The sequence below is a fragment of the Molossus molossus genome, unplaced genomic scaffold, assembly GCF_014108415.1.
Source record: "Molossus molossus isolate mMolMol1 unplaced genomic scaffold, mMolMol1.p scaffold_m16_p_1, whole genome shotgun sequence".
NCBI classification, from domain to species: domain Eukaryota; kingdom Metazoa; phylum Chordata; class Mammalia; order Chiroptera; family Molossidae; genus Molossus; species Molossus molossus.
The window spans coordinates 102,889,266-102,911,106 of NW_023425344.1; the positions used below are offsets into that span (position 1 = coordinate 102,889,266).

Genomic DNA, 21,841 nt, shown 5'->3' on the forward strand with positions numbered 1-21,841 from the left:
AAAATATAGATCATCTTGCTATTAAATCCTTGAAATTAGCCATTTAATTGGCTGACCCAGCTTGCAATTATACGCTAAGCCAAACACTTTGCTCCTCCCATGAGAATGAAAACTAATAAAATGTAATATACCTGTGAAGCTTGAGAGTGACAGTTCCATAAACAGTAGCAAAACCGAGAAGACGGACCCATCTTAGGAGAATACAGCGAAATGTGCTCGGCTCAAAGTACAAAATAACAACCTGTGGGATGAGAAGAGCAAAAAAAGAAACCTTCAGGATAACCTGATGACCCACAGACTACAATCAATATTTAATGATCTGATGTTTAATACACATAATAGCAACATAAACACACACCCATTTGATTAAAACTTTAAAATATCATTTTGATCATTTATTGCCCAAATGAGAGAGCTGCAGAGTCTCCTTATTGCTTTCAAAACAATTATTTAATTCTAACATTCAGAAATTTCTATTAATTGTGTCTAAGTCTTTGAATGTCCAAACTTAATCCTCTTTCCTCTCCAAGATACAGTCTAGCTTCCATTGTCTTCCATCTGAAAATGTCCTTATTCTTGTCTCCACTCTTCTATCAATACCCATCCCCTGTCTAAAATAGCCCTGAGGTTATCCTGTACTGCACACCCCAATCTACCTACCTCTCCGTAGTCATCACCTCACTTAGTACTTGCTTCAACTACTTTGCTAACTTCTTGCTTCTTACTCCAGAGTTTTCATTCAACAAACATCAATTAAGCATTTACCATGAGCCAGGAACTATACTAGATGCTGTGGATACAAAGGCCAATAGGAAAGGGAAGAGAGACATATCAACAAGAAACTGCGTTACGGTAGCATAGGTGCTGTGATCAACGCCTGTGCAGGTTGAGTGGGACACAAAGGAACAAGGGACTAATTCCAGGGGGTTGGTCAAGGGCATATAAAAGGTGGGCAAAAGTTAGTTTACAGTTGTTTATATGAAAAATAATATAATTATTAAATATTAATTCAATAATAATACAAGCATAAACTATTTTACATACAACTGTAAGCCTACTATTCCTCACACTGTGCATGCAAGGCACTGTATGTACTACCTTTCAGGTGCAGCCTGTGGTTGTGAGCAAGGCCTCATCACGTAGGAAGTGATTTGGCCCCGTGGAAGGAGTCTCAGTGCCAAAGGTTTAATGCTGTTGAAAATGTAGACTTACACTTTTCTGCTTGGAGCAGCTGGTTGGAACTGATTCTGCTGAAAGCAAGGGCATCATAACAGAAAAATATACATTCTCTAAAAGTGCAGAGTACTATTTTGGTTTTGCATCTCAAAGATTTGAATACCGGGAAACATAAAACATAACTGGGGGACATGGGGTGGGTGCTGATCGCTTCTTGTTGATATCTTACAAATAAAGCCTCTCAGTGGAAAGATGTGAAATTATCCTGGGAGGGTGGATATTTGGACAAAAACATGGAGGAGAAACAGGTGTAAGTCTGTAAGAAGGAGGAGAGGGGAAGGGATCCCAAGACAAAGGCCTGGGCGTGGGAAGGCTTTAGAATGGGGAGTGTATGGTTACAGCCAGGAAGACATCAAAGGGATACTGCAAGTCAAGCTTTAAAAGAGAGACAGGGTCAGTTCATCATAAGCTTTGAACAGCATGATGAGGAATTCAGATTTTATTTCATAAGCTGGCATGCATGCCATTACACTTCTTTGAGTTGTCATCAGAGGTGTGTTCCAGGGAGTTAATCTGGCAGTAGCATGTGAGAGGAGTGGTTGGTTATGAAAGAGGAAAAGACAAAAATACTGAAGTTAAGAAGACCAGTTTGGGAAAATAGAAACCACCCTAAAATAAAACTACAGGAAAAGGTAAACAAGAACCTAACTAATGTAGTGAGAATAGGAATTTAGTTATTCCTGGGAACAGAGGAAAGGAATCCAAAAAATGGGGAAACTGAAGATCTGATGAGGCAAAAAAGAATAAAGTGTCAAAGACAATGGATGATTTTAAGCCTGGGTGACTGGGAGGCTGACTTGTGTTTGAAAAGAGACTGGTGTATGTGTGTGATGAATAAGTCTGAGGAAAATTGTTACCTCTGCTTAGAAACCTCCCCATCCCCCCACCCCAGCTCATCCTTCATGTCTCAGCCCGAGGTTGGTATCTGAAACTCTTCCCATTAACTTCCAGATTAAGTCATGTTTCCATTTATTTGCATGTCATTTACTTGTATTAAATTCTGGGCTTTCCTTCATCACACTCATCAACTCTATTTTGATATTTGTTGAATGTGTCTTACCAGCTAGTTTGTAAGTTACATGAGAACAAAGAGTGTTTTAACTATCTTATTTGTGATTTTATGTCCATTCCCTAGTATTACACCTGGTAATAGTAGGTAAGCAATAAATGTATGTGGAAGAAATGAAGTTTAAAAACGAAGTGAGTGTGGGAAGGAGAGAGGAAGTGAGAAAGGAGAGAAGACAGCAAGTCCATTTTTGGATACACTGAGTGCAAGTTGTCTACATGACATCCAACCCAGATCTAGCTTTGTAGTAGTTAAGATACTCTGTAATGAGCTAAATAAATAAATAAATAAATAAATAAATAAATGAATAAATAAATAAGAAGTTTCATTGTCTTTCAAATCTGAATATTTACTTTTTTCTTATTAACTATAATTTACATAAATGTATAGTTTAACAAATTATTGTAAAATAAATACCCCTTCACAAATCCCAAGTTAATAATACATTTCATAAAAGACACTGGTAGGAGAAGAAATAGAGAAAAACGAATCTACTGACCTGAAGAATTTGTGATGATGCTAATACTAGTAGCTGTCAGTTTTATATACCAGTAATAATTGCTACCCATGCACCCCCAACACTCATCACTGTGCTAGATACATTACTTACACAGGGTGGGACACAGGCAGTTTACAGTTGTTCATATGGAAACAGTAAAATAATTAGTAAATAATAGTACAAGAATAAACTGTGTTTTACATACTCACAACCGTAAACCTACTTTTGCCCTACCCTGTATTTCAAGTCCAAATACTTTAATACCCCCATTTTAAATATTAAGAGATTAATGGGTTAATTTTTGCCCATGGTTATCAAAATAGTAAGTTTTTAAACCTATAAAACATTTCGTTACTGAAAGTACTGCCTAGGGTATATTTTCAAAGTATGTATTTCAAGGGAAAACTTTCTTCATTGTCTTTGCAATACTAGAAGCTAATGATCGATACAAAGTTATTTTATTTAATGTGTGAGAAGCAGGATATAAGTGTACCACTTTGGTCACTAAGTAACCTAAGGACCTAAAGCATGCATAATCGCTGGATGAATTAGCACAGGGTATACACTGTAGGTAGGTTTAGGATGAGAGTTAGAGAAAAAGAGACTCGTTCAGGGTCAGAAGGAGAAAGTGTGTCACACCAAAACTACCCATTTTCTTTAAAAAAAAAACACACAAAAAAACTTTTTTTTCCCTTTATTGATTTTAGAGAGAGAGGAAGGGAGAGGGAGAGAGAGAGAAACATCTATGAGAGAGAGCATGAATTGGCCGCCTCCTGTATGCCCCCCACTGGGGATTGGGCTCACAACTTGGACATGTGTCCTGGCCAGGAATCGAACTGGCGACCTCTTGGTGCATGGGTCAGTGCTCAACCACTGAGCAACACTGGCTGGGCCCCACCCATTTTCTTTTATCTTTAACATTCCTTTTGAGAAATCACTATAATTTGCCTAGTGGTTGGTTTCCCCTTTCTGCTTGAGAGTAAGGCTCTAAGTGTGAAGTTCTAAGGTGGATGTACCTCTATTATGTTTTAAGGATTTTGGTTCTTCAACTCTGGAAGTTTTTTCAGATCCTTACAAAATACAATCAACTGATCTTAGAGGTGGAATACTCTGGGCACTGTGTTTTTAAAAAGCATTACTATTTTGGAGGTAGCCTTCCAAGCCTTTGTCTCATTGCAAACAAATCTGCACAGATGATCCATCCACTTCATCATATATAATTTTTTTTTTTAGCTAATTTTGAAATCAGCTTGATTGCCTATATTCTTTGGGTACTGAACACAGCTAATAGAGAAGAAAGAGAGCAACCAGAGAAAAGAAATAAGGCTTTTCAAGTATGCACAAAAAGGAACGTTGTTAAATAGAATAACTTTCTTTTGCAAATATAGACATAACACCAGCGACAGAAAATTAACCTCTACTATTGCTGATCATAGTGCAAGTCCTGTGATTTCAGAAGAGGAATGCTTGGAAGGCAGAGTGGTCAGAGGCCAGCACAACACCATACTCACCTCTCTGCCAGTAGAAGGTCTGAGGCTCTTGTTTTTGGCCTGATGTTTTAGGATCTCGGCAACAGTTTTCTAATAGAGTAGGATACAGCTATCTACCTTCCTAATTGACTTGCCAAGTGTTATTTGATTCAGTTCAGTGAAATTGGTTGTGTATTAAACCACTTTTATTGGTCATGAGGTATTACATGTTTTGGGGTTTCTGTTAGTAGTTGAGTGTGAACAGTTTTATTTATTTATTTATTTATTTATTTGTTTGTTTGTTTGTTTATTTGTTTATTTATTTTCCTCACTCTAGGACATTTTTCCTTTTTTTTCTGTTCATATAGAGTGGGAGGGAGAGAGTGGAAGAGAGAGAAACATCGATGTGAAAGGGACACATCGAGTGGCTGCCATCCGCATGACCCAACCAGGGCCGGGGACAAACTGCAACCGAGGTACGTGCCCTTAGCGGGAACTGAACCCGGGTCTCTCGGGACTGCAGCCGATGCTCTAACCGCTGAGCCAAACCGGCCAGAGCTGAACAGTTTTATTTATTGAAAAAGATTACTGAGTAAGGGAGCACAGTGACAGATGCCAATGATGAGACTTTTGTAGATGAAGTTTTCCTTTGATAAGGATTTGAAGGCCTTCTAGGCTGTAAGGACTCTCTCTACTGCATCCACAGTGCCCTTCTGCTTCGTGTAAGGAAGAGTCTCACTAGTAAAACCTTTTCCAGGCCACTCATCCCTCTCAAGTTTACTGTGCTCCCAACAATCCTTACTGAACACGTAAGAGAATGAAGCGGAAGCGGATATCTTATCTTGGCAGAGAATAGTCCACAAAGGTAACACTTGGAAATACTTAATATTAAACCTAGCACTTAGTCTACCCAGGTTTGCTACCCTTTGAAGTAAGGGGCTGGAAATGAATCATCTAGGCAGAACTGTATGTATGAAAGCAATTTTATACAGGATTTGCTTTAAAAATATGTAGATTCGGGACATACAAATGGCCAAGAGACGCTCAACATCACTAATCATCAGAGAGATGCAAATTAAAACAACAATGAGGTATCACCTCACACCTGTCAGAATGGCCACCATCAACAAATATTCAAACAACAAGTGTTGGTGAGAGTGTGGAGAAAAGGGGACTCTAGTACACTGATGGTGGTGATGCAGACTGGTGCAGCCACTGTGGAAAACACTATGGTGTTACCTCAAAAAATTAAAAATTGAACTTCCATTTGACCCAGTAATCCTGCTTCTAGGAATATACCCTAAGAAGCCTGAAACATCAATCAGGAAGAATATATGTACCCCCATGTTCATAGCAGCACTATTTACAATAGCTAAGATCTGGAAACAGCCCAAGTGTCCATCAGTAGACGAATGGATAAAAAAGCAGTGGTACATATACACAATGGGGTACTACGCAGCAGTAAGAAAGAAAGATCTCTTATCCTTTGAGATGACATGAGGGACCTGGAAAGTATTATCCTAAGTGAAACAAGCCAAGCAGAAAAAGATAAATACCATATGATCTCACTTATATACAGAATATAATGAACATAACGGTCTGAGGAATACAGTAGACCCAGAAACATGGAAGTAGGGCACAGACTGATATCCCTCAGAAAAGGGGGTGGGGGGGTGGGAAGAGATAAACCACAGAACTTATATGCATGTATGCATGACCAATGGACATGGACAACAAAGCCAGGGATGGGGCTGGGGGGATGGGGAGGGGAGTGCCAATGGGGTAAAAAAGGAGAAACATCTGTAACAACAACAACAAAATTAAAAATTTAAAAAAAAATATGTAGATTCGGTGTGTTTTAACATTACTATGTCTATATTTGGCAAGATATAATTTCATGCACAGAAAATATTTAGGATGAAAATGCATGTTCCATAAATGTTTAATTATCTAAAGCTAGATTCAAACTACGAAAATAAAAACTACTTAATATAACTTTACATTTATGAGATTACGACACCCATAAAAGGAGCTATGATGATGATTATGTCATTACACAGCCATGATCTAGAACCTATTACTTTGCATTTGGCTCCTATTACTCCAAAGCAACAAATAAGCGATAAATTAATAAATATTATAAAATATAGAGCCTTTAGAAATGTGTATTTTAGTAACTTTTTTTTGTTATTGTGACAGCATATGAAATATGCCTAACAATGTCCATTTAAAATTCCTACTGCGACATCCTGAAAATATAAAAATAAATAAACAGGGTCACAGCTCTAAAAAGTAAAGGCAAAGATGACAAGACCCCAAAGTCTCAGTGGTGAGCTACTACTCACTGCTTTAGATGGTATCAAATGAACAAGCACCTTTTAAACAAAATACAACATGCCTCACTCTCTGAACCAGAATAAGACCTGAAAGCCCAAGACGACAGGGAGAGATTTTCATTCATAGTCCTCGTCAGAGTCTAATTCTGAGACCCCCTAGGCTTTGACGAAGCAAAACAAACAAATTAAAAAATCTTCCGTCAAGTACTAACTGTACAGGAACTATTTCTACATCCGCCAGTCCTGGGCCTTCTAGTCCCTTACTGCCCCCCCCCCCCCCCTCTTTCCCCGCAGGTGAAAACTCTGAGGACGCAGCATTCAGCAGCACAGCCCGGTGGGGAGCGGAGCACGAGGATGCTGCCAGGAAGCACAGGGAGGCTCCGTAGCCTCACTTTCCCATTTCTCCCCCCCACAAAAAGCACTTAGTGGAAATAGCCACCCTAGCAAACATAATAAACATAGAAACAGATGATTATTTTTGTCTTAAACTTTTACCACCTCAGTTTGTGTGTTCAGAGAAATAGTTTTGGTCAAGAATAAATTATGGTGCATGACTTATGATAGAAGAGTATACCATCCTTAACAACCATGTCCTTGAAAATCTTAATGAATAGGGGAAAGCTCTCAGGATTTATGTTAAGTGAAAAAACCAACAGCACATAAAATATATATACAATTTAAAGTGTAATCATGGTTATGCTTAAAATGTATTTGTATATATAAATATATGTGCATACATACAGATAAAAAAAAAGTATACCCATTTGCTGCTTAATACCCTTAAGTTAATGCCCTTAACCTATTCCAGAAAACAGGGCGTGAAGGGGCTATGTATAAAAACCAGGGGGGAAAATGTGTTGTTTGTTGCTATTAAGAAGTCTGTCCAAAAATTGTGTTATCTATAATTCTGTAAAAAGCCAAAACAATATAAAAAAACCCAGCACTAATGAAACAAAAAACGGCGAGGCTATGATTCTGCTTCCGACTTTCTCTCCTGATCTCTGTGTTCTGAGAGAAAAATACACAGCAGTGAGCAGAGTGGTGAGATTATGAACAAAGTATACAGCTAACATTTTCTTTTGTTAGTATGAAAAATTTTATATTTTCCAGAATGGGTGCCTTAGCGTAGGTAAATATGTATAAGCAAGTGTTTATTTTGAATACGTATAAATATATGCGTGTGTATGTTGATATATATCTGACAAAATTAACAGTGTTGACAATGATTCTCTGGTTTAAGTATTATGTATGCACTTAATTTTAGTATTTCTAAGATTTTTCTATAAATAGGAAAAGGTTAATTTAAATAAGAGACTAATATCTGTTAAGAAGCTCAGCAAATGGTAAAACAACGTAGGATAACTCAGTCTTTTAGTATAACCCAAACAAATAATGAAAGCATAAAGTTAAACTTTCTGAGTCCTCTCCTAAAATGTGACTAAGAAAAATAGAGTTTTACCAGGAGCTAATAAATTGACAGAGAGCTGAAAAATATGTATTTCTTGAGACAAGTTCAGAAACAAATAAGCTCTGAGTATAATCAATGATCTATTGATTTTTTTTATTTTTATTTTTTTTAGAAAATGGACAAAAATAGTATGAGTTGGTAAACAGAGTGGTAATGAAAGGCCACTAGAAACTGAGAGACTTAATTCAGAATACAAAATATTTATAACATGTGTCTCAGAAATTTTTGTTGTGATTGCCAGTAGAATGGCATACTAGTTTGGAGCTAAATAAAAAATAAACATACACAAAGAACTTCTATGCATATGTGCATAGCCCATGGACACAGACATTAGTGTGATGAAGGCCTGGGGGGTGGGCAGCAGCTGAGTGGAAGGGGGCAAAAGGGGAGAATGGGAGACATCTGTAATACTGTAAAATTTTTTAAAAATAAAGAAAATAATTAGCTTAAGGAAAAATATATGATGGGAGAAGAGATTTGATAGGACAAAAACTTTTTTAAAATATTAAACATTTTATTTATAAAATAGTGCAAATACATGAGTTGTCCAGCAGTCAGATGGAGGGGGGCTGCAAACCTAGTGCATTGTATAAAACAAGGGATTTGGAGTTAGCTGCCCTAAATGCCAGTCAGGGCTCAGCCACTAATTAGACATGTGACCTGGGACACATCCCTTAAATTAAGGGGACCTCGGTTTCCTGAACAACTTAATGAATATAATGCAAAATCCTACAGTATTCATAGGAGCACTTAATAAATCCCAAATAAATGTATGTTTTATCACTCATATTTGAAAATTATTTTTTATATTTGTCACATTTAAGTCAACAACTTATTGAGTCCTCTCGTCCATGTGTCTTCAAATACCGACAGAAAAGCAACTTCTGAATACTGTGAAGCTGAGAATGGAGTATATAAAGGAAGGGAAAAAACAAGTTGAGTTGAGTGTTCTTAAAGTAGTAGCAGAGCTATTTGTATGATGGGTAAAAGCAAGGGAAGCCAGATATATTATTACCAGGTCACACCGTGAGCAAATGGCAGAGCTGGGGTTTAAACTCAGCCGGCGTCTCTGTGCTTACTGCCTGCCACTACGTAGGAAGGACAGAGGAATAAGGTACACACAGTGGTCTCCGAGGGAGCCTCCATGTTGAGGAATGTCAGGTGCCCTGAAACTTTGACCAGCTTGGTAGATATCGTGAACAAGGAGGGATAAAACGGAATATTATTGTTTATGGGGTAAAAATAATTTTCAAGTACAAAGAAATAAATAATATACCTAAAGAAAAAGAATGCAGTTAATAAATGAGAAAAAAATGCTAAAAACCAAAACTGTAATAATTTACGAAGAGAAAGTGTGAAAGGAAAGCATGACATCCCAAGGACTGAAGTACTAAGACAGAGATAAGACACAGCCACAATCATGGCAAAAACTGGAAGCCAGCAAACTGTTCTGTGGTCTTCATCTCTGACTAAAGATCAAGATCACCTGGTCATAGCCCTGGCCGGTTTGGCTCAGCGGTTAGAGCGTCGGCCTGCAGTCTGGAGAGACCCGGGTTCGGTTCCCGCTAAGGGCACGTACCTCGGTTGCAGTTTGTCCCCGGCCCTGGTCGGTCGTGCGGGTGGCAGCCACTCGATGTGTCCCTTCACATCGATGTTTCTCTCCTCTCTCTCTGTTCCTCTCTCTCCCTCCCACTCTACCTGAACAAAAAATGGAAAAATGTCCTCGGGTGAGGATAAAAAAAAAAAAAAAAAGATCACCTGGTCATAGAGTTAAAACATATAAAAGCCTACTTTTCCCTTATGAAAAGTTTAGTTCAGTAGTTCCAGGGCTCAGCCTGACTAATCTGCTTTTTTAAATGTTCTACTGGTGATTTTGATTTAACACCATTTAGAGCTGCACATATAGAGAAAGGGAAAGAAACAAGTCGAGCTGAGTGTTCTTTACTAAAGTAGAAGCAGAGCTATTTGTATGATCAATACCTTTATGGTCAATTAATATTTGACAAAGGAGGAAAGAGTATACAATAGAGTAAAGACAGCTCAGACCAGGGCTAAGGACGGTGAGGAGAGTGCTGAGAATTAATTAAAATGCACTAAGAATTCTATTCCTAAAAAAAATGTCCCACGTATCAATGCATATAAAATATGCAAAGATGCATGTCCAAGAATATTCACTAAAGCAAAAAAATTTTATAACAGTATTAAATCTAATTATATTTGTATATAAATATAAAAAAAATTCCTAGCAGTACACGCAATGGACTTTAAAGATTATTTACCTTTGGGGTAGGTGGATTGAGGATTGAGAAGGCAGGGAGGGAGAGAAAATTTTTACTTTAAAAATTTTTTAAATTATTTTTTTAAATTTAAGATATAGAGGAAGAGAGAGGGAGAGATAGAAACATCGACTGGCCACCTCCTGCATGCCCCTACTGGGGATTTGGCCCACAATCTGACCAGGACCTCTTGGTGCATGGGTCTATGTTCAACCACTGAGCCACTGGCCAGGTGGGAAATTTTTACTTCTTAACTTGTATACTTTAGTACAGTCTTTTTTGTTTGTTTATTTGTTTTGTTTTATTTTTACAATGGGAATGCATTACTTTTATAATAAAAAAATAAAAGTGCATGAAAGGATTTTTGACTAATTCATTGTTATCACTATAAATGCCCTGTTCTTAAAATGGGGTATAAAGGATTGTTTCTAAGTACTGGGGATCAGAGAGCAAAATGGAGAGAGTACCATATCTAAAATCTATGAAGTAACATTCTACAGAGGTGGTAAGATATTTTTAAAAAATGACAAGAGAAATTGCAGGATCGTTAAAAAAATTTTTTTCTTATTGTTCAAGGTACTACAGATGACCCCCTTTCCCACCCCCCTTTTATCCCTAGGCCTTCTGCTCCTTCCCCACCCTAGGCCTTCACACGTTATTGTCTGTGTCCATAGGCTATACACATCCCATATTAGTTGTTTGGTTAATCTTTTTGCACCACTCCCTTCCCTTTGAGCTCTGTCAGTGTATGCCATGCTTCCATGTCTCTGGACCTATTTGTTCGTAAGTTTACTATGTTCATTACATTCCACATACAAGTAAGATCATGTGATATTTGCCTTAGACTGGCTTATTTCATTTAGCATAATAATCTCCAGGTCCATTCATGCTGTCTCAAAGGATAAGAGACCCTTCTGTTTTATAGCTGAATAGTATTCCATTGTATAAATGTACCACAGTGTTTTTATCCACTGATTTACTGATAGATACTAGGGCTGTTTCCAGATCTTAGCTATTATTGTAAATAATACCTCTATGAACTTAGGGGGTACATATATTCTTTCTGATTCATGTTTAGGGATTCTTGGGATATATTCCCAGAAGTGAAATTGCTGGGTCAAACAACAGTTTCATTTTTAATATTTTGAGGAGATTCCACAGTTTTCTATAATGGCTACACCAGTCTGCATTCCCATCAGCAGTGTACTAGGGATCTCTTTTGCCTACATCCCCGCCAGCTCTTGTTGTTTGACGATTTACAGATGGTAGCTAGCCGGGCAGGTGTGAGATGATACCTCATTGAAGTTTTAGTTTGCATGTCTCTGATGAATAGTGACACTGAGCATTTTTTCATACATTTCTTGGCCATGTGTATGTCCTGTTTGGAGAATTGTCTATTCAGGTCCTCTGCCCATTTTTTAAATTTAATTATTTTCCTTTTGTTAAGTTGTATGAGTTCTTTATATATTATGGAAATTAATGCCTTATCAGAGGTATTATTGACGAACACTTTCCTCCCATAGAGTGGGTTCCCTTTTCATTTTGAGGATGGTTTCTTTAGCTGTGCAGAAGCTTTTAAATTTCATGTATTCCCAGTTTAAATTTTTTCCTTTGTTTCTCTTGCCACAGGAGATGTATGGTGAAAATTTTGCTTTGTCACATGTCAGATTTTGCTGCCTATGTTTTCTTCTAGAATTTTTATGGTTTTGCAGCTTACATTTAAGTGTTTTATTCATTTGGAGTTTATTCTTATGTATGGTGTAAGTTGGTGGTCTAGTTTTATTTTTTTGCATGTACCTGTTCAATTTTCCAAGCAACATTTATTGAAGAGACTGTGTTTACTCTTTGTATGCTCTTTTCTCCTTTGTAAAATAATAATTGACCATAAAGGTATTGATCAATTTCTGGGGTCTCTGTTCTATTTTACAGATCTATATACCTGTTTTTGTGCCTATACCAGGCTGTTTTGATGACAATGACTTTGTAGTATAGTTAAATATCCAGTATTTTGATCCGTCCAACTTTGTTCTTCTTTTTCAAAATTGCTGTGGCTATTTGGGTCTTTTTTGGTTCCATAAAAATCTTTGGAATATTTGTACTAGATCTGTGAAGTATGCTGATACTATTTTAATAAGGATTGCATAAATCTATAGATTGTTTGGGTAGTACTGATGTCTTAATTATGTTATTTCTTCTAATCTATAAATGTGGTATATACCTCCACTTGTTGAATCTTCCTCTATTTATTTTTCCAATGTCCTGTAGCTTTCCATGTACAGGTCTTTTACCTCCTTGTTTAGGTTTATTTCTAGTTATCTTATTTTTTTGGTTGTTATTGTTGCAATGGTAAATGTAATTATTTTCTTAGTTTTTCTTTCTGTGAGTTCATTATTGGTGTATAAAAATGCCATTGATTTCTGGATGTTAATTTTGTATCCTATTACTTTGCTGAATTCATTTATTTTATTTTTTACACTTAAATTTTTTTTTTTTAATTTTTATCCTCACCTGAGGACAGTTTTGCATACATCTTCAGATATTTGCAGAACATTCTCCAGGAATTTTTTCATTTTTTAATTAATTAATTATTATTATTATTTTTCTTTATTGATTTTAGAGAGGAAGGAAGAGGGAGAGAAAAATAGAAACATCAATGGAAGAGAAAATTGATTGGCTGCCTCCTGCATGCCCCCCACTGGAGAATTGGCCCACAACCTGGGCATGTGCCCTGACGGGGAATCGAACCAGTGACCTCTTGGTGCATGGGTCGACATTCAACCACTAAGCCACAGCAGCAGGGCCTCTAGGAGCTTTTAAAAATATATGTAGGAGTTTCTATATATATAATATTAAATAAATATATAGGAGCTTTTATCTTTGTTATAGCTTCTTGTTGGACTAATCCTTTTAGTATTATGTAGTGAGCTTCTTTGTCTGTTTTATGGCCTTTATTGTGAAGTCCATTTTCTCAGATATAAGTATTGCTATGCTTGCTATTCTTTTTGGTTATATTTGATAGAAAAAATTTTTTTCCAGCCCTTCACTTTCAATTTGTGTGAGTATTTTGTTCTGAGGTAAGTCTCTTGTAGACAGCATATAAATGGGTCATGTTTTTTTTTTTTTTATCCATTTGGCTACCCTATGTCTTTTGATGGGAGCATTAATCAGTTTACATTTATGGTTATTACTGATAGGTACTTTTTTTTTTTTATCCTCACCTGAGGACATCTTCCTATTTTTTGTTCAGATAGAGTGGGAGGGGGAGAGAGAGAGAGAGAGAAACATGGACATGAAAGGGACACATCGAGTGGCTGCCACCCGCACAACCCACCAGGGCCAGGGACAAACTGCAACTGAGGTCCATGCCCTTAGCGGGAACCAAACCCCGGTCTGTCTGGACTGCAGGCTGATGCTCTAACCACTGAGCAAAACTGGCCAGGGCACTGATAGGTACTTATTTATTGCCACTTTTTTTCTTTATTCCTATATTCCCTTTGCTCTCTGTATTTCTTCTTGTTCTTAAAACACTTTATTTAGCATTTTGTGCAATGCTGCTTTGGTGGTAATAAACTCCTTTAACCTTTTTTTTTTTTTTTTTGGTCTGGAAAGCCCTTTATTTTATTTTCAATTCTGAATGATAGATAGCCTTGCTGGATAGAGTAGTCTTGTTTTCAGATCATTGCTTTTCATTACTTTGAATGCTTCATGCCATTTCCTTCTGGCCTTAGTGTTTCTGTTGAGAAAGCAGCCTACAGTCTTATGGGAACTCCATTGTAGGTAACTGACTTTCTCACTCTTGCTGCCCTTAAGGTTCTCTCTCTGCTTTAATGTTTGTCATTTCAATTATGATGTGTCTTGGTGTGAGTTTCTTTGTGTTCCTCTTTACTGGGACTCTCTATGCTTGCTTAACTTTTGTGATTATTTTCTTCACCAGGTTAGGGAATTTTTCTGTCATTATGTCTTCAAACAGATTATCTGTCCCTTGCTCACTTTCTTCTCCCTCTGGTACCTCTATGATGTAGATGCTGTTCCATTTCATATTTTCCCAAAGTTCCCTTAAACTCTCTTCATGCTTTTAAAGTGTCCCCCCCCCCCTTTTTTTGCTCTAATTGAGTGGTTTTCTTTTTCTACCCAGTCTTCCAAATCGCTGAACTGATCCTCTGATTCATCAAGCCTGCTTTTAATTCCTTCCAGTGTATCCTTGATGTCAGATATATTATTCTTCATTTCTGCCTGTTTATTATTCACTATTTCTATGTTCTTTTTCATACTGTTATAGTTCCCACTAATTTCTGTGTAGTTTCTATTAAGTTCCTGTAGTTCTCAATAAGTTCTTTGAGCATCTTTATAACCATTGCTCTGAACTCTATGCCTGATAAACTGCTTACTTTCACCTCATTTCATTTGTTTGTTTTTTTTGTCTCTTGGAGATTCTTCCTTTCCTTTAATTTGGGGTTGCTTCTTTGTCTTCCCATTTTATTTTCTCTTTGCATTTATTCTTATGTATTAGATATACCTGTGAAGTTGCCTTTTTTTTTTTTTCTTCTATTTTTTGTTCAGATAGAGCGGGAGGGAGAGAGAGGAAGAGAGAGAGAGAGAAACATCGATGTGAAGGGACACATCGAGTGGCTGCCACCCGCACGACCAACCAGGGCCGGGGACAAACTGCAACCGAGGTACGTGCCCTTAGTGGGAACCGAACCCGGGTCTCTCTGTACCGCAGGCCGACGCTTTAACCGCTGAGCCAAACCGGCCAGGGCTGAAGTTGCCTTTTTTAGTAAATGTTCTGTAAGAACCAGTGATGCAGTCTCCTTTAACTCCTCAGCTGGATTATCTTGGAGTGAACCATTTTTGAGTTATTTGGGCTCTCCTGTTGTAATTGGGTGTTGATTCTTGTTTTTCCATTTGTGAGTGGGATCTCCCCTCAGGCTGGCTAACTGTGGTGCTTAGCACTAACCACATTATGCAAGCTGTTGTACAAGTGCTGACAGGGCAAACAAAACAAAACAGACAAAGAGCAGCAGGCATATGCAGGATGGGAGCCACAGGCCTGCCCAGTGCCTTTGGCTCATGTCCCTGTGACCCGCACATGGGCAAATACAGTAGATACCCTACTGCCAAGGTTATCAGAAAGAGGGATTCTAAAATCATGGCAGAGTGAATGGAAGCAACACTGACCATCTCCCAGGATCAAACTGGAATTACAACTAAAATAAAGACACATTATCAGGAAAAACCAACAGAATAGCAGCTGGAGAGAACCCATATAACCAGGGACACCAAATCACTCCTGGAAGGAACTGCGGAGATGCAAAGGGGTGAGCTGGGAGTGCACAGATGGCCACTGTTTTAGCTGTGAGCAGTTACTTTGGGATTAAAATCTGAAGCCGGCTCCACAGCGCAGAGTTCTGGGACAGAGCACTAAATTAGCTATAGCCACTCACCTTGGGCTCCAGCAGAGGGAGGGCAGACTGGACTGGAACTGTGTGGGGAGACTTGGGAGTTTGGAGAGCTGGGAGGACACTGAGAGTTTTGTGCTGAACCACTCCCTCATAGGACAGTAGCCATATTACTCAAAGAGCCTCTTCCCAGAGCCCCAGGGAGAAACAACAGCCAGTCCTTCAGTAATTTACCACCAACAGGCCAGGCCAGATAAATGCAACTTGAGGTTCATTAACAGCTAGAGACAGCCAGCAAGCATCTGCCCTATCCACTGGAAATCCTCATACCCTGAACACCTGAGGCTTTTTTTTTTATTCAGCTGAGGGCTGAATAAAGTAACTAAAACTAATAGCCACCAGGTAAAAACTAAAGGAAGACTGAACCTTTGATTGGCCTGAAAATCTACCCAGGAAAGTAAGACTTGACAGTGGTGTTCAACATGGGTTCTCTTACACTAATCCAAACCCAGTAGGGAGAGTCACAATCAGCAGAGATAAGCAATAGGTTACATACCAAGGAACCCCACAGGAAAATTTGGTGGGCTCAAAGGTAGAGTTCAGAGTAATGATAATGAGGAAGCTCAACAGCATGAGTAAAGGACTCAACAGCATGAGTAAAGATATGAAAACCAATTGGAAATACAAAACCATGAAGCAGAAATAAAAAATGACATAGCAGAAATAAAGAACACATTGGAAGGAATCAGCAAAGATCAAATCAATGAATTAGAAAACAGGATAGAAAAAAAAAATCACACAATCAGAAAACCAAAAGAAAACAATTATAAAACAGAAAGATGTCTTAAGAAAACTGTGGAACAATATGAAATGTAACATCTGCATCATAGGAGACCCAGAAGAAGAAGAAGAAGAAATGAGCAAGGGTTAGATAATATATTTGAAGAAATAGCGACAGAAGACTTTCCTAATTTGGTGAAGGAAAAAGGTATACAAGTTCAAGAAGCACAGAGAGCCCCAAGTAAGAAGAACCCAAACAGGCCCACACTAAGACACATAATAATTAAAATGCCCCAAAATTAAAGACAAAGAGAGAATCCTAAAGGCAGCAAGAGATAAGCAACAGGTTACATACCAAGGAACCCCCATAAGGCTATTGGCTGACTTCTAAAAAAAAAAAATAATAAAATAAAATAAAAAAACACTACAGAAACAGGCCAGAAGGGAATGGCATGAATAACCAAAGTAATGAAAACATGAATCTGAATCCAAGATTACTCTATCAAGCAAAGCTACCATTTAAAATAGAAGGTGAAATAAAGAGCTTCCCAGATATAAAAAGGCTAAAGGAATATAAACCAGCACTGCAAGAAATGTTAAAAGGACTGCTTTAATTAGCAGAATAGGAGAAAAAATATAACCATAATATACAAAAATGGCAATAAATAAGTACATATCAAAAACAACAATAAATGTAAATGGATTAAATGCTACAATCAAAGACACAGAGTAGCAGATTAGATAAGAGAGCACAACTTATATATATGTTGTTTACAAGAGACCCACCTTACAAAAATGATTCACAAAGGTTGAAAGTAAAGAAATGGAACAATTATTTTCCAAGAAAATGGAAATGAAAAAAGAGCTGGGGTAGCAATACTCGTATCTGATAAGACAGACTTCAAAATGAAGGCCATAGCAAGAGACAAAGAAGGCCACTACATAATATTGAAAGAATATATCCAATAGGAAGTTATAACCTTGGTAAACACCCAATATAAGAGCACCAACTTCTGGAGGACTTTAAAGGAGAAATTGACAGCAATACAATCATAGCAGGGGACTTCAACACTCTGCTGACCGCACTGGATAGATTCTCTAGACAAAAAATGAGCAAGAAAACAGAGACTCTAAATGATGCACTAGATCAAATGGATTTGAGATATCTACAGAGAATTACACCCCAATGGGACATTCTCAAAGATAGACCACATGTTAGGACACAAACTAAGTCTCTACAAGTTCTAAAAGATGGAAATTACATCAAGAATCTTCTCAGATCACAATTGTATAAACTCGAAATTAATAACAACAAAAACATTAAAACACATGGAGGCTAAATAGCATGTTATTAAACAATGAATGGGTAACCAAGGAGATCAAGGAAGAAATTAAAAACTTCCTGGAAAGCAATGAAAATGAACATACAGCAACAAAATATCTATGGTTCTGAGAGGGAAGTTCATAGCACTACAGGCCTACCTCAAGAAACAAGAAACATTTCTTATTAACTGTCTAACCTCATAACTCAAAGAACTTGAAAGTGAACAGAAAGAAAAATCCAAAGTAGAAGGAAAGAAATAGTAAAGGTCAGAGCAGGAATAAATGACATAGAGATAAAAAAAAAAAACCCACAGTTCACAAGATCAATAAAACAAAGAGTTGGTTTGAAAAGATAAACAAGATTGATGGACCTTTAGCCAGACTCACTGAGAAAGAGAGAGAGGACCCAAATAAACAAAATCAGAAATGAAAGAGTACAAGTAACAACTGATACCATAGACATACAAGGATCATTACAAAATACTATGAGCAATTTATATGCCAACAATTTGGACAATCTAGGCAAAAGGGAAAAATTTTTAGAATCACACAGTCTCCCAAAACTGAACTGGGAAAAGATAGAGAACTTGAACAGACCAACATCAACTAAGAACATTTAAAATGTAATGAAGAAACTCCCAGCAAACAAAAGCCCAGGCCCAGATGGCTTCACAGGGCAGTGTTACCCAACATTCAAAGAAGAACTAACACCCATTCTCCTCAGACTATTCCAAAAATTTCAAGAACAAGGAATGCTCCCAAAACTGGTTTTATGAGGCCAGCATAATTCTAATATCAAAACCAGAAAAAGACACTACAAAGAAAGAAAGCTACAGGCCAATATCCCTGATAAACACAGATGCCAAAATTCTTAACAAAATATTAGCAAATTGGATCCAGCAACACATCAAAAAAATTATTCACCACGACCAAGTGGGATTCATCCCAGGGATGCAAGGCTGGTACAATATTTGCAAATCAATAAATGTGATATATCACATAAATAAAATGAATAATAGAAACAATATGATCATATCAATAGATGCTGAAAAAGCATCTGACAAAATCTAGTAGCCATTTCTGATAAAAACGTTTAGTAATGTGGGAACAAAGGGATTATAACTCAACATAACAAAGGCCATATATGAAAAACCTACAGCCAACATCATACTCAATGGGCAAAAATTAAAAGCATTTCCCTTAAGAACAGGAACAAGACAGAGATGCCCACTTTCGCCACTCTTATTTAACATAGTACTGGAAGTTTTAGCCATAGCAATCAGACATGAAAAAAAAATAAAAGGGATCCAAATTGGAAAGGAGGAAGTAAAACTGTTATTATTTTCAGATGCCATGATATTATACATAGAAAACCTTATAGAGTCCATAAAAAATTTATTGAGCTAATAATTTGGCAAAGTAAAAGAATACAAAATTAACATAAAAAATCGACGGCATTCTTATCCACCAATCATGAACTCAAAATGGTAAAAAAAAATTCCCATTTACCATTGAAGCAAAATAATTAATATATCTAGAAATAAACTTAACCAGAGAAGTAAAGGACCTTTTTTTTATTATTTATTTTTTTAATCCTCACCCGAGGACATTTTTCCATTTTTTGTACAGATAGAGTGGGAGGGAGAGAGAGGAAGAGAGAGAGAGAGAGAAACATTGATGTGAAAGGGACACATCAAGTGGCTGCCACCCGCATGACCAACCAGGGCTGGGGACAAACTGCAACCGAGGTACATGCCCTTAGCAGGAACCGAATCCGGGTCTCTCTGGACCACAGGCCAACGCTCTAACCGCTGAGCCAAAGTGGCCAGGGCGTAAAGGACCTATTTGCAGAAAACTACAGGACATTGGAAAAAGAAATAGAGGAAGATATAAAAAAGTGGAAGCATATACCTTGTTCATGGATTGGAAGAATTAACATCATTAAAATGTTCACACTACCCAAAGCAATCTATAGATTCAATCAATCCCCATCAAAATACCGATGATATATTTCACAGAACAACACCAAATACTCCACAAGTTTGTATGGAACAAAAAAGACCCCGAATAGCCACAGCAATCTTGAAAAAGAAAAATGTAGAAGAGATCACAAGATCAGTTATTAGATTATACTACAAAGTCATTGTAGTCAAAACAGCCTGGTACTGACACAAGAACAGGCATATAGATCAATGCAACAGAATAGAGAATCCAGAAATTGACACAAGACATTATGCTCAATTAATATTTGGCAAAGGTAGCAAGAGCATACAATGGAGTAAAGACAGCTTCTTTAATAAATGGTGTTGGGGAAATTGGACAACGACATGCAAAAAAAATGAAACTATATCACCAACTTACACCATACACAAGCATAAACTCAAAATGGATAAAAGACTTAAATGTGACTTGTGAATCCAGAAAAATCCTGGAAGAAATTGTAGGCAATAAAATTTCAGATATGACACACAGCAGAATTTTCATTGATACAACACCTAAGGCAAGAGAAAGAGGGAAAAATAAACACATGGGTCTACCTCAAACTAAAAAGCTTCTGCACAGCAAAGAAACAACCATCAAAATGGAAAAGGAACCCACTGTATGGGAGAGCATAATTGCCAATGATACATCAGATAAGGGGTTAATTTTAAAAACATATGGAGTACTGATACAACTCAGCAAAAGGAAGACAAAGAACTCAATTTATAAATGGGTAGAGGATGTAAATAGACAGCTCTCCAAGAGACATATGAAAAAATGCTCAACATCACTAATCATCAGAGAGATGCAAATTCAAGGTGACTATGAGGTGTCACCTCACACTTGCCAGAATGGCTGCCATCAACAAATCATCAAACAACAAGTGCTGGCCAGGGTGTGGAGATAAGGGGACTCCAGTATACTCTTGGTGGGAATGCAGACTGGTGCAGCCACTATAGAAAACAATATGGTGTTTCCTCAAAAAACTTAAAAATTGAACTGCCATTTGAATATATCCTAAGAAGTCTGAAATACCAATCATAAAGAATATATGTACCCCTATGTTCACAGAAGCACTATTTAGAATAGCTAAGATCTGGAAACAGCCCAAGTGTCCATCAATAGATTAGTGGATAAAAAATCTGTGATACACAATGGAATACTATGCAGCTGTAAGATAGAAGGATCTCTTATCCTTTGAGACAACATGGAGTGTATTATGCTAAGAGAAATAAAACAATTAGAGAAAGATAAATACCACATGATCTACTTATTTGCAGAATATAATGAACAAAATAAGCGATGAACAAAATAGACCCAAAGACATAGAAAGGAGTATGGTTCAGACTGACAAACCTTGAAGGAGGAGGTGGGGATGAGGGGAGGGATGAGATAAACCAAAGAACTTATATGCATATATGCATAATCAATGGACATAGACAACAATGCTGTGGGGGAGGGATAGGGAGGAGGGTGTCTATGGGGGAAAAAGGAGAATCATCTGTAGCAAAAATAAATTAAATAACAAAATAAAAAATAAGAAAGAAAAAATAATAAAAGACAAACAGGCAACAAATAAAAACATACAATAGATCTCAGCAACAATAGGGAGAACAACCACAAAAGAAAAGAGAATTAAGAAAGGGAAAAGAGAACAAGAAAAATAAACAAATAGGAAAGAAAGAAAATGATAGTAATAACAACATAAAAATAAAAATAATCCTAGAAGACAATAGAGGCAGAATAAAAGATCCTGAAAGGAAAGAAGGGAGACAAAAAAAAGCAGAGTAGGAAAAGGAAAACAGTAAAAAAAAAAAAAAAAGACAAGAAGAAAGAGTAAAAAAAGTATTAAATGGTAAAAGGAAGGGAAAGAATGATACAGCAAAAGAAAGCATACAAAAAAAGGAAAAATAGAGTATGAAAAGGAAGGAAGCAAGTAAGAGATATGAAAGAAACAATGAGAAAAAGTATTAACAATTATAACAATATCAAAGCAATAAAAAAGAAAA

At 37.1% G+C, this 21,841-nt stretch overlaps 1 protein-coding gene across 1 annotated transcript in view; it reads right to left on the minus strand.

Moving 5' to 3' along the window:
* The window catches only part of GPR158 (G protein-coupled receptor 158), a 434,634-nt gene that overhangs the window by 42,342 nt on the left and 370,451 nt on the right, over positions 1–21,841 (minus strand). The window contains exon 6 of the mRNA XM_036281655.1: positions 132–241. Coding sequence (XP_036137548.1) covers positions 132–241 — 110 coding nt within the window. The remainder of the gene's footprint in view (positions 1–131; positions 242–21,841) is intronic.